General features: G+C 38.9%; 1 protein-coding gene across 3 annotated transcripts in view; it reads right to left on the reverse strand.

Moving 5' to 3' along the window:
• Nucleotides 1-20,602: 20,602 nt before the first annotated feature.
• PHTF2 (putative homeodomain transcription factor 2) overlaps nucleotides 20,603-27,342 on the reverse strand; it is a 108,822-nt gene continuing 102,082 nt past the window's right edge. For all 3 annotated transcript variants that reach the window (XM_077863889.1, XM_077863890.1, XM_077863891.1), the window contains 4 exons: nucleotides 26,877-27,032; nucleotides 25,972-26,067; nucleotides 23,685-23,810; nucleotides 20,603-23,032 (listed from right to left, as the gene is read on the reverse strand). In XM_077863889.1, coding sequence (XP_077720015.1) covers nucleotides 23,012-23,032; nucleotides 23,685-23,810; nucleotides 25,972-26,067; nucleotides 26,877-27,032 — 399 coding nt within the window. In that variant the 3' untranslated portion in view covers nucleotides 20,603-23,011. The remainder of the gene's footprint in view (nucleotides 23,033-23,684; nucleotides 23,811-25,971; nucleotides 26,068-26,876; nucleotides 27,033-27,342) is intronic.

Here is a 27,342-nt window from a genome sequence, read left to right on the forward strand (position 1 = left end):
CAAAAACTACTAGAATTAATAAATTCAGTAAAGTCACAAGATTCAACATCAATGTACAGAAATCCGTTGTGTTCCTATACATTAATAATGAAGCAGCAAAAAGAGAAATTAAGAAAACAATACCATTTACAACTGTACCAAAAACTATAAAATATCTAGGAATAAACTTAGTCAAAAGGTGAAAGACTTATACTCTGAAAACTGTAAAAGTCCAATGAAAGAAATTCAAGACAACGTGAAGATATGAAAAGACATTCCATGCTCATGAATTGGAAGAACAAATATTGTTAAAATGTCTATACTACACAAAGATGTCTACAGATTTAATGCCATCCCTAATAAAATACCAACAGCATTTTTCACAGAACTAGAACAAACAATCCTATATTTGTATGGAATCACGAAAGACCCAGAATAGCCAAGGCGAGCCTGAAAAAGAAAACAAAACTGAAAGTATCATAGTTCCAGATTTCAAGTTATATTATAAATGGTAGTAATTAAAATAGTACGGTACTGGCATAAATGTAGACACATAGAGCAATAGAATAGAACAGAAAACCTAGAAATAAACCTACAATTACATGATCAGTTAATCTTCAACAAAGCAGGAAAGAATAGCCAATGGGAAAGACAGTCTCTTCAACAAATTGTGTTGGGAAAACTGGACAGTCACATGCAAAAGAATGAAACTGCATCTCTTATGGATCAGAAACCATAAAAATCCTTGAAGAGGGCATAACAATAATTTCTCTGGCATCTACCATAGCAACATTTTTCTAGATATGTCTCCTGAGTCAGGGGACGTAAAAGCAAAATAAACTATTGGGACTACATAAAAAAAAATGTTTCTGCACAGCAAAAGAAACAATCAAACTTAAGGTTGCCAAACTTAAAGGCAACCTATGGAATGGGAGAAAATATTTGCAAAGGACATATCAGATAAAGGGTTAGTATCCAAAATGTATAAAGAACTCAACACGCACACACACACACAAAAAAAAAAAAAACCAAATAATCTCACTAGAAATGGGCAGAAGCCATGAACAGATATTTTTCCAAAGAAGACATACAGATAGCCAACAGACACATGAAAAGATCCTCAATATCACTTACCATCAGGAAAACGCAAATCAAAACTACAGTGTTATCACCTCATACCTGTTAGAATGGCTAAAATAAAAAACACAAGTAACAACAAGTGTTGGTGAGGATGTGGAGAAAAAGGAACCCTCTTACTCTGTAGGTGGGAATGGAAACTGGTACAGCCACTGTGGAAAACAGTATGCAGGTTTCTCAAAAAGTTAAAAACAAGCAAACAAACAAACAAAAAAAAAGTTAAAAACAGAACTACCCTATAATCCAGCAATTACACCCAAAGGGTACAATAATACTGATTCAAAGGGACACATGCAGCACTATCAACAATAGCAAAACATTGGAAAGAGCCCAAATGTCCATCAACTGATGAATGAATAAAGAAGATGCAGGGGGGCAGCCCCTGTGGCTCAGTGGTTGAGCGCCTGCCTTCGGCCCAGGGCATGATCCTGGAAACCCGGGATTGAGTCCCACATCAGGCTCCCTGCATGGAGCCTGCTTCTCCCTCATGCCTGTGTCTCTGCCCCTCTCCCCCCCCCTCTCTCTGTGTGTGTCTCTCATGAATAAATAAAATCTTTGGGGGAAAAAAAAGAAGATGTAGGGTACACACACACACACACAGGAATATTATTCAGCCAACAAAAAGAACAAAATCTTGCCATTTGCAGCAACATGGAAAGAACTAGAATGTATTATGCTAAATGAAATAAGTCAGTCCAAGAAGGACAAATACCATATGATTTCATTCATATATGGAATTTAAGAAACAGAACAGAAGGACATAGGGAAAGGAAAGGAAAAATAAAATAGGAAATACAGAGAGGGAGGCAAACTATGAGACTCTTAACTATAGGAATCAGGTTGCTGGAGGGGAGGTGGGTGAGAGGATGGGGTAATTAGTTGGGTAATGGGCATTACAGAGGGCACTTGTGATGAGCACTAGGTGTTATATGTAAGTGATGTATCACTAAATTCTACTCCGTTTTTTTTTTTTTAATCATTTTATTTGAGAGGAAGAGAGAGAGAAGGAGCAGGGGAAGGAGCAGAGGGAGAGGCAGAAGCGGACTCCCCGCTGAGCCGGAAGCCCAATGCAGAGCTCCATTCGGGACTCCAGGATCATGACCTGAGCTGAAGGCAGACGCCTCCCCCAATGAGCCACTCAGGTGCCCCACTCAATTCTACTCCCCAAACCAATATCACACTATATGTTAACTAACTTGAATTTAAATAAAATCTTGGAAGGAAAAAAAAGAAAACTCAGCTTGGCACAGGTATGTGGCTGGAAAAGAAAAAATATTTTGTTAGACTTTTCTGATAATTGTAGATATTCCCCTTTGTTCCTGTACCAAAACTTGGCATGTTATCTTAAAAAAGTATATATATTTTATATATATATATACATATATATATATATGTGCACAGGAGCAGGGAAAGGGGCAGCGGGAGAGGGGAGGGAGTCCCAAGCCGACTCCATGCTGAGCACAGAGCCCTACCTGGGGCTCAGTCCTAGATGCAGAGACAATGATCTGAGCCGAAATCAAGACCACATCCAGCTGGCAGTCACCTAGGCGCCCTTTGGCATGTTATTTTCTTAAAGGCAAGTCACAGGGTGGAATCGGAAACCACACCATGCACATTTTATACTGTTACATTGAAATCCGTTGTCCGGCCATAATACAGTCTTATGGATCTCTTACCTGTGCATGATTTTAACCTTGCAGACCCGTCAAAGAATCTTGGGAACCCAAGGAGATCCCTGAACCATACTTTGACAGCCACTGATTTAAATTATTTAATTTCTTTAAAAAAAAAAAAGACTTACATTACCAACTAACACGTAGGCAATTATTGCAGCTGAGCCAACCATACGGGATCTGTGACAAAGTGAGGAAGGCAGGGCTCATGATCATTTAAAGACTAGATTTGGAAGGTAGTTTGGATTACATTTCAGCAACAAACTATTTTGTCCTTTTAAAATATCGCCTTGGGACGTCTGGGTAGCTCAGCAGTTGAGCATCTGCCTTGACTCAGGGCCTGATTCCGGAGTCCAGGATGGGGTCTCGCATCCGGCTTCTTGCAGGGAGTCTGCTCCTTCCTCTGCCTACGTCTGTGCCTTTCTCTCTGTGTCTCTCATGAATAAATAAATAAAATCTTTAAAAATAAAATAAAATAAAATATTCTCTTGAAACAAAAGTTCCTAAAAGACTTGCAGTACCTGCATGCCACTGATGAGCACTCAGGGGAACACAGAGGGGCTAAATGTCACTATCACTACTCAGCTGACATACACTGTCTGAACATATCATTTATCTTTAAGTCCTTGAAGCAGGAGCAGTAATCACTTGGGTGTGCTGTCAGCATGTATCAAGGATCAGTCTCTGGGCAGGAGAAGTGCCCCCCATCTGATAAATAAATAAATAATAGAAAACAGTGATACATTATTTAGGGCACAAAGCTGTAAGTTGTCAGCACAGCAGACACATTTGCTCTCGTCTCTTTGCTCATGGACCCACTGGCGATGTTTTCATCACTGTCTAAGTTCTTTTGAGAATGTAGACCAGTGTTTTAATAATGATGATTCTTGCTCCCCAAAAACAACTTGGTGAAGAGTAAGCAAAGTCCTCCTCCTCTCAGAATCTCTAGGGAAGGAACGAAGATACCAGTGTTTGTGTGTGGGGGGTGTGCGTGTCCAGGCCATTCTAACAGGCAGCCAGCAGGAAGTCCATTACGAAGACATCATGTCCATAGTCAACCTTTTGGTCTCCCTCTGCTGTTCCCCCTTTATCCTGCCCTCAGGGAGCATCCATGTTCAAAGACCTACATTATATTTTTTGGAATATGTACAAATGGAAAGACACAGACTTTGTTCTGAAGAGCATCTCAGATCCTAGCTACATCGATGTTATTTATCGTCATGGAGGCCGAAGTAGGCTGGTCTCCGCTAGGGGCTTACCTAACCTCCTAATAAGATGCTTAAAGAGGATAGAAAAAGTAAGTTGTAAACAGAAAATCCAACTACACAAAGAATGCACAGAGAGCCAAGTGCAATGGCTCTGTCACCATCCAGCAAGGTGGCACCTACTGCCCAATACCCGGGAGCGATGGAAGCAGGGAGGGAAGAGTGAAAGGGCCATCAGTCAAGGGTGCCGCGTCCCAACCTGTAATTCACCATTTAGAATGAGACGAGCCTGCAGAAAATAAGAAAGGAGTGGCCAAGAGCTACATTTTAGATATGGGTGGACAATCCGTGGGAGGGCAGCCCTGGTGGCACAGTGGTTAAGTGCTGCCTTCAGCCCAGGGCCTGATCCTGGAGACCCGGGATCAAGTCTGTCTCTCTCTCTCTTGTGTCTCTCATGAATAAATAAATAAAATCAAAAGAAAGAAAGAAAGAAAGAAAGAAAGAAAGAAAGAAAGAAAGAAAGAAAGAAAGAAAGAAAGAAAATCAATGGGAGAAGAAACTTTTGTTCCCAGAGTTTTAAAATAAGACTACTAATGAGATATCTGATTAACTCCACGGTCAGGAGGTAAAATGGTTTAAGACAGACTGTTTTCAAGGCATCAGGATAACTGGAAACTGAAGAGGGGCATACATTTTTTTTTTTTAAGAGAGAGGCAGAGACACACAGGCAGAGGGAGAAGCAGAAGCCCTGTGGGGAGCCCCATGTGGGACCCCATCCCAGGACCCCGGGATCACTACCTGAACCAAAGGCAGACGCTCAACCGCCGAGCCACCCAGGTGCCCCTGGAGGGGCAAACGTTAACACCCAAGCTCTGTTTAAAAGTGAGACTGTGTGATCCCACCAGCCTCAAACAAATGAAGGCTCACTTGGGAGTGGTGAAAAAAGCCTAATTTGCTAAAGAGATGGATCATGGCAAGAAGCAAAACCATCTGTACTCAAATACCTGTCCCATGAAAACTGTTTCCCTCAAATTAGAACAACTGATGAAAACATACTTCTGTTGGAATAACAGAGGAGCTGATCTTCTCCACCAGAAATCTCTTAATTTCCTTTTAGAAACTAGACACTTATAAATTATTTACGTTGGGAAATTACAACTGCAGTGAATTCTCTGAAAAATAAAATAATTTTTAATTCTGTTGTTCATTAGTAGGGAGAAAATAGGAAGAAAAACATCTCAGAATGGTAAAGCTAAATAAAGGAGGATAGATAGAGCAACTAATTCTAATTCTGAACCATCGCTATATAGATACGGGGTAAATGGCTGTTCCAGGTCACGCAGGAAATCAGTCTAACAGCAGAATCAAGCCTGGGTTTGTGATACTCAGAATGAGACCTCCTCTCCTTGTCATACTTGCAGTGTATTTTAACTGTGCATGAGAAAATACGGCTTCCAGGGTCACCTGCTAAGTGACAAAAGCACATGCAGGATCATAGAGTCGAGGAGGACCTCGTGTCTTGACTAGGCCAGCCCTCCTTTCCCAGCAGGTGAACTCCACCAGCAATCCTGGGGGCCCGGCATCCACAAATTCTGGTAGCATTCTGCATTGAGTACTTGCTACTTGGTGTGTGCGTGTGTGTGTGTGTGTGTGTGTCCAGCCAAAATCCCACAGTGCAATTCAAATGATTATCTGTTGCTCTAAATCCTGAGGTAGATGACGAACAGCTGGTCAGGACCTTGGCTGAAAACTGTAACATGCTTATCGACTAATGTAAGCCTTCCACTTGTTCTCTTTCCATATTGAAAAATCCCAATGCTTTCTCCCAAAGCCTTATTTTCATCCCTTTAACAATTCAGATTTCTTACTTTAGACAGTCAGTTTCTCCAGTTCATTTTCTAGTTGGATAATTTCTTTAATTTACTGAGATCTCTCTGAATCCTTGCCTAGTATCCAAAAGGGATGCTAATGAAAATAATAATGCTGATAGCTAATAGTTATCATGACTAAGCATGTTCCCCAACTGGCAAGATAACTTGAAATATTTGCTGCTGAAAGAGACTCAAAAGAAGCAGCCGTGTCTCTCCTCTCCACTGTTCCAAGGGGATCGCCACACAGTCCTATTTTGAGCTTGATTCATGGGGATTAGAGCTGTTCGAGATCCTGCGCTGACAGTAGAAGTTGTCAAGTCCCAGAAGACAAGCCAGACAGTCGTTGGCTTAGGAGTCCGGGGGATTGCAAGCAGCTGGTGGAAACCAAGGGCGTGGGAGTTGCTGCAAGAGGGGCTCCTCCTCCAGACAGGTTGCAGATGGGCCCGGTGCAGCGTGGCTGAGAGGCACATGTGGCAGGAGATGGACCCCAAGATCTAGGGCCTTACACAGAGGTGAGGATCGTGAGGCCGAGTCTGGGGCCAGCAGGGGAGATGCTCTGTGGAGTCAGCATCTCTCCTTTGGCTGGAGCATCGGTGCCCAACAGACACAAGAGGTGGCAGCTGGACAGCCGCCACCAGAGAATAAGGACAAGGCCATCTCCATACTGGCCAGGTGCTGGCTGACCCCATGGGATTTCTGTATCAATCAGGGGAGGAGGGGCTCCTCAAGCCTAACGGTTGAATTCTTGATAGTCTTTGGAGCAGGTGCTCGGTGCCGGACTTAGTTTGAAGACAAGTATGTTGATATATTGTTGCACAGGAGGGTTGTAGGGCTGGACTTGCCCATTACACAAACCCTCCCCGATTTCATCCTCAGAGGAACCGCATTAGGCTCCAGCATTAGCAGCTCGCCACTGCGTTTTACAGGTGAGAATCAGGGAAGTAAGGGGACTTGCCCAAGGTCACACACAAGCAAAGAATCCCAGCTTTGCCTGGTTCTAGAACCCATAATCTTTATCATAGTGCACATGACTTGGTGCATAATATTCTGTGATTTTTAAAAAACCCACTTTGCAAATAATTATAAATTAATTACATCATCCAAATGCGGATAAAGAAACTGAGGTCAATTTAATTATATATACTCTTGGATACACATTTGTGACATCTCGGTGGAGGTTGTTTTTTTATTACATAAAAATTCTAAGAGTCCTTGACATGTACTAAAATTTTAAGTGAAAAAAATTAATTCTCAGCCTGGAGCTGGTGATTAAACGTCCCAGTGAAGAACGGGACACCTCAATTTGGTATTTACCAAGCAGCTATGACACGCCAATACTGTAGTAGGCTGTCCTAATCTTTGAGGATAAAATTCAGATTCCTTGTCTTCACAAAGTGATGTCCCAGCCATACTACTACTTGTATGTGACACTTACAGTGGCAGCTCCATTTCAGCGTGTGCCCTCCGCAAACTGGAATTGATTTGCATGATTATACCACCTCCTAACCTCTAAATTAGATGAAAGGATGGACTATATATTAATTTCTGTGTATCTAGTACCTAGCTCAGCACCTGGCAGATAATATTCAAAAACTATTCGTGGAATGGATGGGAGAGAAACTGAATAAAATTGGAATTTCAAAAGTATTTGGTCTGTCTGTCACCTTTTGGAGGTTCCTGTCTTTCCCTAACTTGAACCCCAAACAACAACATTCATGTTTTAGGAATCTTCCGGCACCACTCATCTGACCCTGCAGTTCTGTCTGAGAGCAATAGGAAGGATATAAATAGAAGGCAAAATAGCTGCTAGCCCCAAGTCTGCATTCCCAGGTAAAAATAAGTAAATGCCTTTGCTAACACTGGGTACACATCCCAAGGGATGCAAATTGGTCATAGGCTTTGGCAACGAGTCTATTTGCCTTTAAAGCATTCCTCTTAGTACCAAAGTTGGGAAAACCAGAAATTCTCATATGATCAAAACTTAGAATTAGAATTTTGACTAAGACAAACCTGAACTCCTGAAAACCTACCTGTTGAAGAGATTATAGAAAGCCAGTGATCACGTTTGTTAGTAAGAGTTGGATTTGCTTTAAAAGACAATAAAGAAATCAAGCCACTAATTTGAACTTCAGGTCACAGTTGAATACACAGAACTGAATGATCTCATACAAACTGAGCAACGAGCACGACTCTTGGCCCTGAGATTGAGAACTCTTTCAGAGACAGAAGAAGTCTGATGTGCTGAAAGGGTAGATTGCCAAGTCCTACACGTTAGCAGACACGGGGAGAGACACAGGGTGAGAGCCAATGGGAGAAGAAAAAGGGCTGAAGATTCAACAAGCAGCCAGACGTGTGAGGCTTGTTCAGGTTGAGAAGCACCATTCGGTTACCTCAGGTGATGAATTTACCACAAGATAAATGGGGACGTCCTGGCCTCACGAGTCAGGCTACAGAGGGAAGCCACCACACTCTGAGACCCATGGCCCAGCCGCACAGGCTGCCAGGCTATCACGCAGTTTCCCTGCCTCTGCCAGTTTGGGGCAGTTTCTTCCATTAATTGCTCCTACGTCCTTTCTGCTTTATGGCTCTGCTTACTAATTCATGGCTTCCCTTGGGTCTCTGCTTCTCTAGCCACTCTCCCTGCTTCCACTGCGTCCTGGCTCGAGCTTGCAGTGACAGAGCTTCTGACCGGGTCAGCTGGTCACCACTGGGATAGGGCGCCTCTACTGGGCGCAGCTCTGCGCCAGCTGGTCTCGCAGGTTACTCACAGGCCCCAAATATGTCTGACCCCTGACCCGTTCAGCTGTGTCTGAGGGCGAAAAGTAATAATTTCCCCCTCGCTATCTCAAAGAACAGCATTCCTATTTTGTAAACTGAATAGTGTAAAGCAAAGCAGCAATCACCATTACTTTAGAAAGAAGACCTCTTTAGTGTTCTTAGACCTAAAAAATAACCTACCTTGGGCTTTTCAGGTACCTTAGGGCTCATCTTGCTAATGGATCATACAATTAATTGAGATAAATTTAGCACAGGTGCCCACAGACACGGCTCAAAAACCAAGGCTGCTTGATGCTGAGGTGCTGAGTGTAGTTCCCTGGGAGGAGCTTGACGGGCCCCTCCTGGGGCTGGGGGGCCTGCTGCGTCTACAAGGCCTTGCTGCAGAACAAACTCTGAATGCTGCTTTCGCTTTTCACCTTTTCTTGAAATAGCTAAAGTGCTCCCCGATTTCTTTTGGTTAGAGAGAACAGCTATTAATGTAAGTCCTTCCTAAGAGCAAGGCGGCCTCACACAAACTTTCAAGAAACGGCGGGGGGGGGGGGTGGTGGTGCAGGGGGGATACCTGTGTGGTGCAACAGAACTCAAGGAACATGAAGAAGCAGCTTCCTGCTTTGTTCAGATGAAGGCTGCAGGTATGGCAAGCCGTCCCGGCGCCACCCAGCATACCGCCGTCCCACCCAACCTATAAGCTTTATTTTTTAAAATTTTTTTTATTGGAGTTCAATTTGCCAACATATAGCATAACACCCGGTGCTCATCCCATCCAGTGCCCCCCTCAGTGCCCGTCACCCCGTCACCCCAACCCCCTACCCACCTCCCCTTTCACCACCACTTGTTCGTTTCCCAGAGTTAGGAGACTCTCATGTTCTGTGTCCCTTTCTGATATTTCCCACTCATTTTCTCTCCTTTTCCCTTTATTCCCTTTCACTATTTTTATATTCCCCAAATGAATGAGACCATATAGTGTTTGTCCTTCTCCGATTGACTTACTTCACTCAGCATAATACCCTCCAGGTCCATCCACGTCAAGGCAGATGGTGGGTATTTGTCGTTTCTAACGGCTGAGGAATATTCCACTGTATACATAGACCACAGCTTCTTTATCCATTCATCTGTTGATGGACACCGAGGCTCCTTCCACAGTTGGGCTCTTGTGGACATTGCTGCTAGAAACATTGGGGTGCAGGTGTCCCGGCGTTTCACTGCATCTATATCTTTGGGGTAAATCCCCAGCAGTGCTTTAAATAGTGCTCTCTTACTCTAGATTGAGCACCTCTCATTGAAATCTAAACAGCTGATAACGTCAAATCAGAAAAGGAAAAGATTAAAGATGACAGCAAAACCAGAGAGGTGTCATGTAGAAGGGCAGGGCCCGAGTCCCGAGTGCTGAGGACGGCGGGCCTCACATACCAGCACCTGTTCCACAGACTCCACAAAGGGAGAAGGTGAGTTCACACAGGATGATTTCTATCTCTTCGGAATAGAGAAAAAAGTGCTGACAGTTATAGGATGAGGGGGAGTCAGGAGCCCCAGGATGACAGAGAAAGTTTGAAGGAGCCAGTAGAGGGAACATAGAAGTGTCCAAGAGATTGATTAAAAACACCTGCCAAATACACAAGGTTCCAGTAAAATCTTGATAAGCACAAGTTGCAGAAAGTCAAGTCAGATGCCTGCTAGCAACTCAAAGCATGAACAGCAAACAGACAATTTAAGGTTGAGGGTTGAGACGAGGCAGACGACAAGGCTCCTGGGAGTTCTTAGAGAGGGAACCCATATATAAATGAAACCCAGATCGCACGATGAAAAGATATGAATGGAATATGTATCTGAGAATTAAGCAGAATTGTCCAAACCGGGTAGAACATATAGGCCCATAAAAGAATGAGAAAACTTCCCTTCCGCATTGTAGGACGCCCGCTTATGCACAAATTAGATGTTGACTCCCTGTAAAAGAATTCTTTCTGGATGATAATTTATATGCAGGATAATTCTTAATTATGTCTCTTATTTGCCAGAAATGCCCATGATATCATATGGAATGTGAATGGTTTAGCTTGTTAATAGCCTTCACTGTTACTCCTTAGAGGAGAAAGAACCACCTTTGTGCATGCCCCATACGTGTCAATTCCTTGGCGAGGGGCTTTGCGTACGTTGTCTCCCTACTCCTCCTGATAGCTCTGGAATATGGGCCTCAGTGTCACCGTCAGTAATTTACAGCTGAGAAAACCAAAACTCACAAGTGGCTAATTTGCCCGAGACTGTAAAGCAGATCCGCCTCCAGAGCATACGCGCTTTCCAACGAAGCCGCCGCGAGGGCCGCAGAGGCGGATGCCAAAGGGCTCCTGATGCTCCCCTACTGCCCAGGCTTCGAGCTTCCTGCATGGCCTCGCCACAAACGCGGACAGATCATTTATCAGCATCTCGGCTTTCTCCAGAATGTTTTCCTATGATGAAGTATTTGGATCAGTCAAGAGGTGCACAGGTACTAGGACAGAAAATCTTTTCGTTCTTTCTTTTTTAAATAGGGGAGTCTTGTGTTTAATTACTATTAAGCTTTTATTTAAATTCCAATTAGTTAACATACAGTGTGGTACTCATTTCAGGTGCACACTATACTGATTCAACAGGTTCCTATAACGCTGCTGGTGCCAATCCCAACAAGTGCGCTCCTCAATCCCCATCCCCGACCCCATCCATGCCCCCTGCCTACCTCCCCTCGGATAACCATCAGTTTGTTTTCTATAGTTAAGAGTATTTCTTGGTTTGCCTTTATCTTTCCCTCCTTTGTTCGTTTGTTTTGTTTTTTAAATTCCACATATAAGTGAAATCATATGGCATTTGTCTTGCTTTGACTTATTTTGCTTAGCATGTCATTGCAAATGGCAAGATTGCAATCTTTTTTATGGAAGACAATATTTTATATCACTCAGAGCAATATTCCATTGTGTATGTATACCATTTCTTGTTTATCCATTCATCGGTCGATAGACACTGGGGCTGTTTCCATAATTTGGCCGCTGTAGATAATGCTGCCATAAACATCGGGGGCACGTGTCCCTTTGGATCTGCATTTTTGTATTCTTTGGGCAAATACCTAGTACTGCAACTGTAGGGTCATAGCAGAGTTGTAATTTTAACTTTTTTGAGGAACCTCCATACTGTTCTCCACGGTGGCTACACCAGTTTGCATTCCCACCAGCACTGCAACTGAGGTCCCCTTTCTCCACATCCTCGCCAACACCTGCTGTCTCTTGTGTTGTTGATTTTCGCCATTTTGACAGGGGTGAGGTGACAGCTCCCTGTGGTTTTGATGTGCATTTCCCTGATGATGAGTGATGTTGAGCATCTTTTCAGGTGTCTGTTGGCCATCCGGATGTCTTCTTTGGAGAAATGTATACTTATTTCTTCTACCCATTTATTAATTGGATTATTCATTTTGGGGGTGTTGAGTTTTGCACGTTCTTTATATATTTTGGATACTAACCCTTTATCAGATATGTCATTTGTAAACATCTTCTCCCATTCAGTAGGTTGCCTTTTAGTTTTGTGGAAGGTTTCCATCACTGTGCAGAGCCTTTTATTTTGATGTAGTCTCAAGAGTTTATTTTTGCTTTTGTTTCCCCTGCCTTAGGAGACCTATTTAGAAAAAAGTTGCTACAGCCAGTGTCAGATAAATTTCTGCCTGTGCTTTCTTCAAGGACTTTTCATGGTTTCAGGTCCCACATTTAGGTCTTCTTAATTCACTTTATTTTTGTGTATGGTGAATGAGGATGGTCTTTCATTCTTTTGCATGTTGGTGTCCCTTTTTCCTAAGACCATTTGTTGAAGATACTGTCTTTTCCCGTTGGCTACTCTCTCCTGCTTTGTTGAAGATTAATTCACTATATAATTGTGGGTTCATTTCTGGGTTTTCTATTCTGTTCTGTTGGTCTTTGTGTCTATTTTTGTGCTAGTACCATACTGCTTTTGATGACTACAGCTTTGTAGTATAACTTAAAGTCCAGAACTGTGATGCCTCAAATTTTGCTTTTCTTCTTTCTTTCTTTCTTTCTTTCTTTCTTTCTTTCTTTCTTTCTTTCTTTCTTTCTTTCTTTCTTTTTTCACGATAGACACAGAGAGAGAGGCAGAGACACAGGCAGAGGGAGAAGCAGGCTCCATGTAGGGAGCCCGACACGGGACTCGATCCTGGGACTTCAGGATTGCGTCCTGGGCCAAAGGCAGGCGCCAAACTGCTGAGCCACCCAGGGATCCCCTGCTTTTCTTTTCTAACACTGCTTTGGCTACTCAGGGTCTTTTGTAGTTCCATACACATTTTTTAGGATTGTTTGTTCTAGGTCTGTGAAAAATGCTGTTGGTATGTGGATAGAGATTGCATTTAATGGATTCATTGCTTTGTATAGTATAGACATTTTAACAAGATTCTTTCAATCCGTGAGCATGGAATGTTTTTCCATTTCTTTGTGTCATCTTCAATTTCTTTTAACAATGTTTTGTAGTTTTCAGAGTACAGTGCTTTCACTTCTTTGGTTAGGTTTATTCCTAGGTATCTTATTATTTTTGGTGCAATTGTAAATGGGATTGGTTCCTTAATTAGTCTTTCTGCTGCTTCATTATTGGCATATAGAAATGCAGCAGATTTCTGTACATTGATTTTGTATCCTGCACTTTACTGGATTGCTATATCATCAGTTCTGGCAGTTTTTTAGTGGAGTCTTCTGGGTTTTCTATTTACAGTATCAGGTCATCTTCAAATAGTGAAAATTTTACTTCTTCCTTGCCAATTTGGGCACCTTTAATTTTTGTTGTCTGATTGCTGTGGCTAGACTTTCATCAGTACTAGGTTGAATAAAAGTGGTGAGAGTGGACATCCCTGTCTTGTTCCTAACCACAGAGGAAAAGGTCTCAGTTTTCCCCCATTGAGGATGATGTCAGCTGTGCATTTTTCATATATGGCCTTTATTATGTTAAGGTATTTTCCCTCTAAACTTATTTTCTTGGTGGGGATCCCTGGGTGGCTCAGTGGTTTAGGGCCTGCCTTTGGCCCAGGGCGCGATCCTGGAGTCCCGGGATCGAGTCCCATGTCGGGCTCCCTGCATGGAGCCTGCTTCTCCCTCTGCCTGTGTCTCTGCCTCTCTCTCTCTCTCTCTCTGTGTCTATCATAAATAAATTTTAAAAAATCTTTAAACTTATTTTGTTGGAGTTTTTTTTTTATCATGTTGGATGTTGTACTTTGTCAAATGTCTTTTTCTGCACCTATTAAAATGAACGTTTTATTTTATTTATTTTTTAAAGATTTTATTTATTTATTTATTCATGAGACACAGAGAGAGAGAGAGAGAGAGAGGCAGAGACACAGGCAGAGGGAGAAGCAGGCTCCATGCAGGGAGCCCGATGCAGGACTCGATCCCGGGTCCCCAGGATCACACCCTGGCCAAAGGCAGGCGCTAAACCGTTGAGCCACCCAGGCTGTCCAAAATGAACATTTTAAAAAAGATTTTATTTATTTATGAGAGATAGAGTGCTTGAGCACTCTAGAGGAGTAGAGGAAGAGGGACAAGCAGACTCCACACTGAGCACAGGGCCTGATGCAGGGCTCGATCTCAGAACCCTGAGATCAAGACCTGAGCTGAAGCCAAGAGTCAGACACTTAACTGACTGGGCCACCCAGGTGGCCAGATCATATGGTTCTTATTCTTTATTAATGTAATGTATCATGTTGATTTGCAAAAACTGATCCAATCCACCCTTGCAACCCAAGAATAAATCCCATTTGATCATGGTGAATGATGTTTTTAATGTGTTGATGGATTCGGTTTGCTAGTATTTCATTGAGGATATTTGTATTTATGATCATCAGAGATACTGGCCTATAGTTCTCTTTTTTAGTGGTGTCTTTATCTGGATTGGTTGTCAGGGTAATGCTGGCCTCACAGAATGAATCTGGACGTTTTCCTTCCTCTTGTATTTTTTTTGAATAGTTTGAGAAGAATAAGTATTAACTCTTCTTTATATGTTTGGTAGAATTCACCTGTGAAGCGATCTGGTCCTGGTCTTTTGTTTGTTGGCAGTTTTATGATTATGGATTCAATTTCTTTGCTGATTATCAGTTCGTTCAAACTTTCTATATCTTCCTGTTTCAATTTTGGTAGGTAATAAGTTTCTAGGAATTTATCCATTTCTTTTAGGTTGTCCAATTTGTTGGCATATAGTTTTTTCAAAATATTCTCTTATAACCCTTGGTATTACTGTGGTTTTGGTTATTATTCTTCTCTCATTTGTGGTTTTTATTTGGATCCTTTCCCTTTTCTTTTTGATAAGCCTGGATTGACGCTTAACAATTCTATTAATTTCTTCAAACAAGCAGCTCCCGGTTTCATTGATCTGTTTTGTTGTTTTCTTTTAGTTTCTATATCATTTATTTCTGCCGTTATCTTTATTATACCCCTAGTTCTGATGGCTTTAGGCTCTGTGTGCTGTTCTTTTTCTAGCTCGTTTAGGTGTAAAGTTGGGTTGTTCATTTGAGATTGCTTTTGCTTCTTGAGGTAAGCCTGTATTGCCATAAACTTCCTCTTCGAACTGCTTCTGGTACATCCTAAAAGTTTTGGACTGTTGTTATTTTCATTTGCTTCCACATATTTTTAAGATGTCTTCTTGGACTTCCTGGTTGACCCATTCACTGTTTAGCAGCATGTTATTTAACCTCCATGTATTTGTGGTCTTTCCAAATCTTTCTTGTGGTTGACTTATAGAATGTTCCATGTGCACTTGAGAAATGTGTATTCTGCTGTTTTAGGGTGGAATGTTCTGAATATATCTGTTAGATTCACCTGTTCCATTGTGTCATTCAACACTGCTGTTTCCTTGTTGATTTTCTGTTTGAGTGATCTATCCATTGATGTAAGTGGCATGTTATAGTCCTATACTATTATTGTACTATTATCAGTTAGTTCCTTTATGTTTGTTATTATTTTAATGTATTTGGATGCATAAATATTTATAACCATTGTATCTTCTTACCAGATTATCCTATTTATTATTATATAGTGCCCTTCTTTGTCTTTTGTTACAGTCTTTTATTTTTTTAAAGATTTATTTATTTATTTATGAGAGGCACAGAGAGAGGCAGAGACATATGCAGAGGGAGAAGCAGGCTCCCGATGTGGGACTCAATCCCAGGACCCCACAATCACGACCTGAGCTGAAGGCAGATGCTCAACCACTGAACCACCCAGGCATCCCTATAGTCTTTGTTTTAAGGTCTAGTTTGTCTGATACAAATATTACTACTTTGGCTTTCTTTTGACATTTGTTTGTATGATAAATGTTTCTTTATCCCCTCAAATATTTAATTAAGTATCATAAGTATCAAAGCCAGAATTCAAAAACAGTTACTTAGAGATTACCTCTTTCACAATTTCATTGCTTTATAATATTTTGCAATTAAGCCTTTGCCTTTTTTTTTTCAAATTTTTATTTAAATTCTAGTTAGTTAATATATAGTGTAATACTGTTTTCAGGAGAATTTAGTGATTCATCATTTACATAAAACATCCAGTGTTCAACATAACAAGTACCCTCCTTAATACCCATCAACCATTTAGCCCATCTCCCACGCACCTCCATCAACCCTTAGTTTATTCTCTTATGGTCTGTTTCCCTCCCTCTTTTTTTCTCCTTCCCATATGTCCATGTGTTTTGTTTCTTAAATTTCACATTTGAGTGAAATCATATGGTATTTGTCTTTCTCTGCCTGACATTTCTTTTAGCCTAATACACTCTAGCTCCATCTATTGTCATTGTAAATGGCAAGATTTCATTCCTTTTGATGACTTTATCCTTACTTTTAAGTTTGATTTATTTAAATAATCTCTATAACCAACATGGGGCCCTGATTCTTGACTCCAAGATCAAGAATTGCATACTCTTCTCACTGAGCCAGCGAGGTGCTCCTTATCCCCTCACTTTTAATCTGCAGGTGGCTTTAGGTGTAAAATGAGTCTCTTGTAGGCAGCATGTACATGGGTCTTACTTTTTAAATCCATTCTGACACCCTCTTTTGATTGGAGCATTTGGTCCATGGGTAGTCAAAGTAATTATTGATAGGTATGTATTTATTGCCATTTTATTACTTGTTTTGTGGTTGTCTCTGAAGATTTTCTCTGATCCTTTCTTGTCTTTCTCTTTTATGTTTTGATTTTCTTTAGTGATATATTTGAAATATATATATATATGAAATATATATATTTCTCTTTAATCTTTGCACGTTCTTTTTGGGCTTTGATATATGGTTGCCATTAGGTTTATATATAGCCTTTTCTTCATACAATATGAAGTCTATATTTATGTTGATGGTCATTTAAGTTTGAACTGATTTTCTCCTCTCTTCCCCATATTTTATGTATATGTATATGTCATTACATTTTATATCCTCTTTGTGCATATGTGTGAATTCCTGATTTTTTTATAGAAATATTTTTACTGCTTTTGTGTTCCCTACTTTTATACTGTCACTTTTGGTCTCTCCTTTCCACTTAAAGAGTCCCCTTTAATATTTCTTGCAGAGCTGGTTTAGTAGTCATGGACTCCCTTAGTTTTTGTTTGTCTGGGAAACTATCTCTCCTTCCATTCTGAATGATAGTCTTGCTGGATACAGTGTTCTTGGCTGCAGATTTTTCCCATACAGCTTTTTGAATATATTATGCAATTCCCTTCTGGTTTGCTAAGTTTCTGTTGAAAAATCTCCTGCTAACTTTATGAGTTTTCCCTTGTAAATTACTTTTTTGGTCTCGTTGCTTTTAAGATGTTTTTTACTCTGTGCTTTGCAAATTGAATTGCATTATGTCTTGGTGTAGGCCTTCTTTTGTTGATTTTGATGGGAATTCTCTGTGCCTCCTGGATCTGGATTTTTTTCCTTCCCCAAATTAGATAGGCTATTATTTCTTCAAATAAATTTTCTGCCTTTTTTTGTCTCTTCTTCTTCTGAAACTCCTATAATACAAATGTTATTATGTTTGATGGACTCAGTGAGTTCCCTTAAATCTATTCTCATGTTGCATAATTCTCTCTTTTGTTCAGATTCTTTGCTTTCTATTACTTTGTCTTCTAGGTCAATAATTCATTCTTCTGCTTCTTCTAACCTGCTGTTCAATGCATCAGGTATGTTTCTAATCTCATTTATTGCACTCTTCATCTCTGATTCTTTTTTTTAAACTTTTATTATCTCTGTGGTAAGGGTCTCACTGATGCCTTCCATTCTTTTCTCAGGTCCAGTAAGTACCCGTTATGATTCCTGTTTTAAATTCTCCATCAGGCATGTTGCTTATATCTGTTTTCACTTAGATCTCTGGCCATGGCCTTGAAATAAATTTTTTCTGTCTTATTTTGTCTAACTTCCCACCTGCTTCTGTATATTAGGAAAGCCAGTTGTCTCCTGCTCCTAAAAGTGATGGTGTTATAAAAAAGGTCATAGGTAATGCCCGGGGCCTGGAACTTCCAAGGAGCGTCTCCAGCGTGCGCTGTGTGCTCTCTGCTACTGTGTTTTGGCTGCTCTATCCTTCAGGTCAGTCATCTGCGGAGGCTCTCCTTGCCTGCTGTGGCAGTGTTTGGTGCTTGGCCAGAATGTGGTGAATTTTAACTACATCTGTTCTGGTCGGCTTGTGAAATGAGACCTGTCATCACCTCCACCAGAAATGAGGCCCTGCAGAACTCACTGGTTGGGAGAGGTAGTGTGGGCAGGAGTTTTACTAGTCTTCTAGGGAGGGGCCCATTGTGCTGGGGCTGAGGTAAGCGTGACTGCAGTTCCACCAGAGTGCAGGGGAATGGGGCTTAGCACAAGAAATTTACTGGCCTCCCACAGGTAGCTCTATGTTTATGCTGAGGGGCAGGGGAGGGAGAGGAAATGGCACCAGCCAGCTCATTTGTCCCCAGAGAGGTGTCTCCATGAACACTGCCACTCTGGGATATGCTCTGAGAAGAGCAAATAGTCTCTTGACCGAGTGCTCCAGGTGCTCTTCAGATCACTTGTTCCCACACTGTATGCCCCCCAGGTTGTCTGCCTTCTCTCCAGGACGTACTCTCCAGAATCTATTCCAGCCAAGCCTGCTGACCTTTAAAACTCTAGGCTTTAAACCCCACTGATTGCAAGAACTCACAAAATTCAGCCCCTCTCACTTCCCAAACCAGTGGCTATGGAGAAACATTTTTTGTGTGTTCCCCTGTGAGTTCCTCTCTCTCTCCCCTCTGTACAACCACAGTTACCTCCTCTCCACAGCAGCCAGGATCCGTTTCTCCCCTAAACCATGTCTCCACACCTCCTACCTTCTTTGATGTGGCCTCTTCTCTACTTATAGTTGTGGAGTTTGTTCTGCCAGTCTTCAGGTCAATTTCTGAGGTATTTAGGATGATTTGATAGTTATCTAGTTGTATTCATGGCATGAGGTGAACCTAGGGTCCTCCTAATCCACCATCTTCCTGTCCCTACAGAATATACTTTCAAAGAGAATAGAAGAGAGTTTGGGTTCTATCATTAACTAACTAGGGCAACCTTGGGCAAACTTAACTTCTTTTGTGGTCTCATTTTTTTATCTGGTAAAATAATAACTTTGGACTAGGTGGCATCGAAGGTTCCATGTGACTCAAGTCATTCATTCGTTCGTTCATTCATTCATTCATTCATTCATTCATTCAATAGTTTTCTATGTATCAGGCACTGTTTTTTTTTTTTTTTTTCAGGCACTGTTTTATGTGCTAGGAATACTGGGCATCCCTGGATGCCTCAGCGGTTTGGTGCCTGCCTTTGGTCCAGGGTGCGATCCTGGAGACCTGGGATTGAGTCTCACATCGGGCTCCCGGCATGGAGCTTGCTTCTCCCTTTGCCTGTGTCTCTGCCTCTCTCTCTATCATGAATGAATAAAATCTTAAAAAAAAAAGGGGGGGGGGAATACAGTTAAAATCTCAGAGAATTTACATTCTATAACATTTCTTATCTTAAAGTAGTAATTCTCAAGGTGGTGAGGACTGACCAGTGGGACAAATTTTCCATATTGAGGAATACCTATTTGAAAATATACAGGGATACAAGTGGCTCAGTGGATAAGTGTCTGCCTCCAGCTCAGGGGATGATCCTGGTATCCAGGATTGAATCCCACATCAGGCTCCTTGTAGGGAGCCTACTTCTCTCTTTGCCTATGTCTCTGCCTCTCTCTCTTTCTCTCATGTATAAATAAAAATCTTTAAAAAAAAAAAAAAAGAATATACTGCCTCCTAGATCCGTAGTTTCATCCCCAGGAGGTAAGCTCTGTGGGGAGCCAGTACTATTGATAAGCATTTGTGATATCCTTCATATAAGCTTGGCAGAAAAAAAAGTTGAGAATGTTAGTGTTCTAAGTGATGTAGCAATTCAAGGGTGTGCCAGTCATATGCTCTATTTTGCAGTCTGAAAGGAGATTCATTAAAAGAGCCAATTCTAAGCTTAAGGTAAGCTTGAAAGTGCATTTGAATTAATAGTCTCTGATGTATTAAAGTCCTATGAACACCTGTACCAATTAGGAAATAGAAATATTAGAATGTTTACCCATTTTATTTTTGGCCTATGATCTCTCATGCTCAACTCATGTGGCAAAATTGTTTGATTAAACATATCACTATCCTTCTGACAATGAGTTTTAATATCCCAGGCCACAGCCAATTTTCTCTATTTAAATATAAACAAGCAAAGAAAAATATGATATTATAGCATTTTGGTGATGAAAGACCAGCACATGTATTATTATTCTTTCTTGTTAAGAATCACAACAAATCTTAAATATCAAGGAGTTTAAAAATACTTATTTCTATTCCCCCCAAATCTAGGAGTTATAACTAAAGTTCATGCTATAGTAAATAAAAAATTATCATAGAAATGTATATGGATTGAAAATGAAAACAAAACAAAAACCAAACAAACAGAAAACACCTCCAGTTTAACACTGTCAGCATAGAATATTTTATTTTAAACTTGCTGTTCAAACTTTCAAATACAACACATGTGGCAAAGAAACAACAGTTAACACACAACATCTGCCACAATTCTATCTTTGAACTGCCTTTTCTATATTATGTGATATGTTACAATTTCTTTCAATTTCTTACATTCATGGTATTCTTAAAGGCAGCAAATGTCAATTTTTCTGCTTTGAAAACATTTCCATTAATGTTATGAAATTGCTTAAAATGACAACTTTTTCCTTTTGGTATTCTACTGCTGCCCATATCAGTGACATAATTCATATTATTTATAGGTTGTTGAGAGGTATACTGTACTTAACAAATCAACTCCCAACTCTAAGTTAAAATGAACTTCAATCCAAAACAAGCATTTTCCTAAATCAGTATACTCAACTACCTTTCTCAAAAATATTTCCATTCTGAAATAAGTTTCTTTTTGTGTGAGATACAATAGTTTTATCTTTTATTCCTAACAGAACTCATGCTGTACTTTTTTTTCTCAAAATATATTTGATATATTCTGTGCAAAATGTTAAGTTCTGTATAGGTATGTACCTTATCTGAAAAAGTTTATAAAATATAATTCCTAAAAACAACCTCAACATTAGACAATAGAGGAAGAAGAAACATATCAAACAAAGCCTAATTTTTCACATGAGAAAATAAGTATGTTCTTAAAGCTCCAGTAATACATTCCTTGAAAAACCTCAGAATGCACTTTGGTCATTATTAAACATATGAGAACATAGGCAAATAAAACAAGTTGCTTTTGTTGTTTTCTACATAAAGAAAATATACCAAACAATGAGGCTGAATTGAGGCTGATCAAAAGGAATGGTAAGAGCAAAGTGATATTATGACATGGCTCTATTCTCTACACATTCCTGATTTTAAGATTATGACTTGGGGATTAAAACTGCACCAATCAAATAAATCATTTACAATTAAATTCCCTAGAACATGGTAGAAAACGTGAGGATATTCAACATGATACACCTTGCACCAAGAAAATTCTATACTGTTTCAAATAAATTCTTTGTTTTAGAAACTAGATACCCAGTTTAAAAAAAATTGCAAAAACATTTCATGTTTCATGTAATTCCTAATATATTCTTGATTGTACAAATATAACAACTTAAAATCAAGGCCCAATGTAAGATATCATCATATTCGCCCTACCTACCTAACATGCCAACATGATAAGTTCTCATTTGGACACTTGGCAAATTGTGTGTGTGTGTGTGTGTGTGTGTGTGTGTGTGTGTGTGTAGCATGGGGGAGTAGGTAACTTTCCAGGTTAAAAGCATCTAAAATAGCCCTTATGAAATTGAGGGTAAAGGGGGGTGCACCAGGTTAAGTTTAGAGGATAGAATTTACTGAAGCTCTTTTCTGAAAATCTGGATATAGTTTTATAACTAGCCATCAGAGGAATATTTTATTGGTTCTTAACCTTATTCTTAAGTTGTTCATTTGAGTGTGTATACACTATAGTGTACCATGGGGAAAAATTATTTTACTTGAGTAAACATAACGTACTTTAGTAATATCAATAGGCACTTCACTTGTGAGATGAGTGTATACCTCACTCAAAAGGATACCATATCATGCCCTAGTACACTATAACATATCCCATATAAAGATACGCATTAAAAGTAACAATTTTAAAAAGTGCACATTTTGAGCATGCACAGTTGGAGCTGTGCAAACAGCCCAGTGTTTCAAATAAATACAATTATTACTAGTTAATTTTTATCAAAATATCTTACAGTATGGTAACCATTTACAATTATTGCTCTATTAAGAGTTTTATCATCAAAGAGCACTTGTTGACCTGTTATGTAATACCATATATATTAATACTGAAGGGTGTGTAACTGCAGCTTAATCAGTGTAGATCCTGGCACTGCTCCAAAATAATTCAAGAGAAACCCTGACTGGATCTTGATTTACCAAAGAAGATACTTTCTGTGTTTAGCAGAGTCCAATGCAATATTCCAAAGTCAAAGAAGTTTTCCTCAAGTAAGGCAAGTTCACGGCATTGATGGAGAAACAGTGCTTAGCAATGGCTTCTATTCTCATAATTTGTTATTTTGTCAATTATTTATGAACAATTACCAGGATCTCAAGTATCTGGATATCAGTTTTATCACCCTTGCAACAACTAAAGTACATCGATGCTAAAAATAAAATATAAAGAAAGACTAAAATAAATGTAAAAAACAGTGAACAAGTAAAATAAATATAAGAATTGCACAAGACAGTGTGATGTAAACACTTCAATTTCCCAGCTGAGACTCCTGAAGCAAAGAGTCAGTGACTGCTTTCAGGCAGCTTAGTTGGTACTCTTATTCTGGAAAAGAGGCTACATCTTTTCTCTGAATTGTCATGATTTAATCTTCCACAGCTAATGAAAAGAAAACAGAAGGAGTAACCATTAGAGTCAGTTTTAATACTGCGACTTATTAAATTACATCCCATAATGCTTTTATTTAAATTTCGTTCATAAACAAGTATAGTTCTATTATTTTAAACTCTTTTATCCTTTTTTCTTCAAGAAGAATTCACCTTGAAATTAAAAAAGTGAGAATCAGATTTCCCCTGCTTTCTTTTACTGAGAAGTAGCAGTACACACACACACACACACACACACACACACACACACACACACTTGTTTAATATGAAGAGTCTATACTTTATTCACCAAGAGCTGTGCATATGTTGGAAGATGTATGCATTGCTATCTAGTAAATGACATAACTTTTGGTTAAAAAAAGAAATAGGACTCTTTTTTTCTTTTGTATCACCTCAATTAGATTCAGATTATCTGAGTAAAAATAAATACCTTTAATTATTCTATAAAAGAGTCCTATTTTATATGAATACTCTTCTAAATTAGGAGTTCCATCAGCACTGTAAACCAAGAATTCTTCAAGTACAATATTATCAAAATGACTTCATCACTGTGCATATGAGATCTCACAAGACCGATAAGGTAAAATAAATGTCACAAAATGTAACAGGGCACTAAGAAATAAAAAATACCTGGAAGCTCTTACCTTTAAATTAAATCCAAGCAAGTCACTGATAACACCTGAAACAGCTGACAGGATGACAACCTGGGTGATGTTATAAAGCAGTGGATTCATTGTAAGCCCATATAATCTAAAGGGACTGTCCAATTCCTAGCAGAAGAAAAAAAAAATCATGAGCCCAGAAGTTCATTAAGGATTATCAGTTAAACTAATTCAGGGCAACATACAATAAGAATTTTCAAAAACACTTTCAAAAGAACGGTTACAGATTATGGATATTTTTAGAAAGGATAAACTTGATTAAACTTGTAAGAAGTGAATATATTTTTAGGTTTTCTTTTTTTTTTTTTTCAGAAGTGATTTGCACTAAAAGAACTCTATAACCTAAAATTTTAACTCCAATTTCTGTCTTAAATGAATCACTAGTAAAGTATTGGTCTAGTAGCTACCGAGAAGTTTGAAAACATTTTTTAGTATAAGAACAGAAAATGTAAGAGAACAGTATCTTTTTGGAAAAAATTAGAGAAATTTTCTGCATTTAATTATTAAAACATACATAAAACTTTGAGATAATTACTTCTCAAATATTACAAATTGATTGATTCAAAGATTTAATATTCTGTGATTTACTGATTCTCAGATTTAAAGTTATATGGCAAGCCCTGTATTAGGCTCTGGAAAATTAGGATTCAGTCCCTGTGCTGAAGGACCCCTACAGTCTAATAGACACGCAAATAAATAATTCAACTATGAGCCTCCCATAGAAGAGGTATATATGAAAGGTATGGGCCCTAGAGAAAGGTGCCCCTAAAACTTAGTAGGAGGAGATAACAGATACTCCGTTAGACACATGAGAACACGGCACCTCTGAATTGCTACAGGTTGCTCAACATTTTAGAGCCCAAGTGCAAGGAAAGAAGTCCTTCAAAAATTTCTAAAACCTGCTACTTAGGTAAGGGTCATTCTTTATGCAGATCGTACTGATAAACTGGCACCAATGGAATTTAATTCGGGGAGAAGTGTATCAAATGTGCAGATGAGAAGGATCACACAAAGTGGAAGCAATGTGGAAGACAGGCTGGAGAGCTGTGAGACTAGAAGCAGGAAGGCACTGAGGGTTCAAAGGATTGAAGCTCAAGTGAGAGACAATGAGGGTCAGACTTAGGGCAGTACTGACAGGGAAGCAGGGATGTACTAGAAGCTATTTGAGAGGATGAATCAATAGACCTCAGAATTTCTGGGCTGTGAAGAGTGAGAGACAGCAAACAATCTATATTAAGTCCCAGGATTCTGAGTAGAGACTATACAACTGTGTATGATCAAAAAGGATCACATTGTTGTGCTTTGTATTTTAGTTATCTCCTATTTCTCTCTACTCTGGGACTGAAGCTGTTCCTAAGTCTCATCCTGTCTAGCACAGTGCTTACACTCTGAAGACACTGCACACTATGCACTAGAAAGCCCACCCACCTCTTCAGAACCTTGTCAATGCCTAAGGTATACTGTGAGGCAGTATACCCAATTAAGACTTTTTAACTGACTGAAGACATAATTGTAATGTTAGGACACAACTAATCTTGTACAATTTTCTGAACACTTATGAACACTTATGAACAACTCTAAGAATTACATTCAATTTGGTAAAGAAATTGAGATTTTAAAAGATATTTCCCTTTTAGGAAAGTATTATACACACTGCAAAGTAGTATTAAAATATTTTATCAAATTTATCAAGGAGTTATTATTTATCAAATTTATTATTTATCAAATTTTATCAAATTTATCAAGGAGTTATGAAATCAAATATTTTGAAATTATATTTTTTGATTGTTACAAAAGTGATCTGAAAATTTAAATGTTTACTGGTGATATATATTTATTATAAGTATTATAATTATTATGTATTACTACTTTTTAAGCTGACTCAGCCCAAGCAGAAGACTGCTCTGAGAAATACAAAATGAGAAAATTTCCAAATTAACATCAAATCCCCCTTTTTGAAGTCTATTTTAAATTCTAGGAGACAAAATTTCCAAAGATGCCAACCTTTAACAATACTTTAAACATTATTAAAGTCTTAAATGTTCAGAAGTTATTAAAATTTTAAAATGAAATGATTTGATTACTTTGGTTAGTTTTACAGTAAAAGTAAAATGTACACAGCATAAGTGTGTTCAAATGTAATTTGGAAACAATCTGGATAAATCATAAAAACCAAACACAAGGTTGGAGCTGCAAACAAAAGACTCCGATATAATGTCAGAATAGAATATCCTACGCTAGCTATATCCATTTTCAATTTTATTTTTACCTTTAGCAGTTTAGTAGCCAGCTTTAAGACATTATTCACTAGTGTCAGTTCCTCTTTTTTGTTAGGTTTCTTCTCCATTTTCAAGTAGAGGTTTATCTTTTTATAAAAAAAAGGAATGAATAGTTAAAAATACTTAAAATTACAATAAATACTCATTTTTAAAAGGAACTGAAATATTAATGGTGGTTCTTTGGTTACTGAGATTACAAATGACATTAATATTCTCTTTCATACTTACTGCATAGTACAAATTTCCTACAATAAACATGTTATTTTATAATAAAACAAGAACTTATTTAAACTTTTTAAATATTAACAAAAGCTGGCAAAAGAAAGGCAAACTGATGTCATTACTTAATAGGTGAAACACTTTCATCCCAGAGTCAAAGCAATCTAAAGTAAGATCTAAGGTAAATCAATTGGTTTGTTTGCCACTCTCCTTCTTCCCTTTAATTGAGCTTCTGTGTTACTCAAAAAGTTTTCACTGGTTGTAAGTTTCTTTGAATAATTTCTATGACAAGGAAGGAAAACACTAAACAAATTCATACAAAATAAAGTTAACCATCAAAATTATTATGCTCTACCTTCCTAATGAATAAAAATTCATACTTATTCAAATACAGCCCTACTACACTGCAAAGCAAACGTATCCTGCTAATGGTTTAAAATTCATCATTTCTAGAAACAGTACTTCCTTCTTGTCAAATAAAAGTGATACAGAAAAACAGCAGATTAGATTTGAAACCTGCATCAAGGCAGGAACACTGCAATCTGCAAGTCCTGCTTTGTAACAGAAAATGCAGACATAACAGGTTCCTAAAAAAATTGACGTAAATGAAAAGATTTTTAGTTTAATATGTAGATTAAAGACATCAATTTATAACAGAATAAACATGCATTCTCACCTGTTCAGTAAGTAATATTGAGGTATTGCTATACTTTTTACTTGTTTCTGACCCAAGGGTAACAAATCTTAGCAGAAAAAGCGTTAACGAGATGCACCAGATCACTAGTTCCCAATTGTAGTGGCAATCAAGGAAGATCTCATGAACATGAAGCAACTAAAGAGTGTATGAAAAAGGCAAGAGGAAGCAGCAATGTGATTAAAGGAATTTCTTTTTAAAAGGAAGTTACACTTTATTTCATACAAACTGATCATGAATGCAGTAGCACATTTTAAAAACACTCCACATTTATTAATAGGGACTATTTCAAACACATAAAATGTATAATATAATCAAAACCCGTGACTAGAGTGGTAGAGAGGGTAGCTGTCGTATTACTAATTTAAATACCCCTAAGGTAATAAATATCATATGTACAATGCTTGCTCTAATTTTTGAAATATACACTTTATCAGATTAGGAACAG

The sequence above is a fragment of the Canis aureus genome, chromosome 21 (genome assembly GCF_053574225.1).
Source record: "Canis aureus isolate CA01 chromosome 21, VMU_Caureus_v.1.0, whole genome shotgun sequence".
Taxonomy (NCBI): Eukaryota; Metazoa; Chordata; class Mammalia; order Carnivora; family Canidae; genus Canis; species Canis aureus.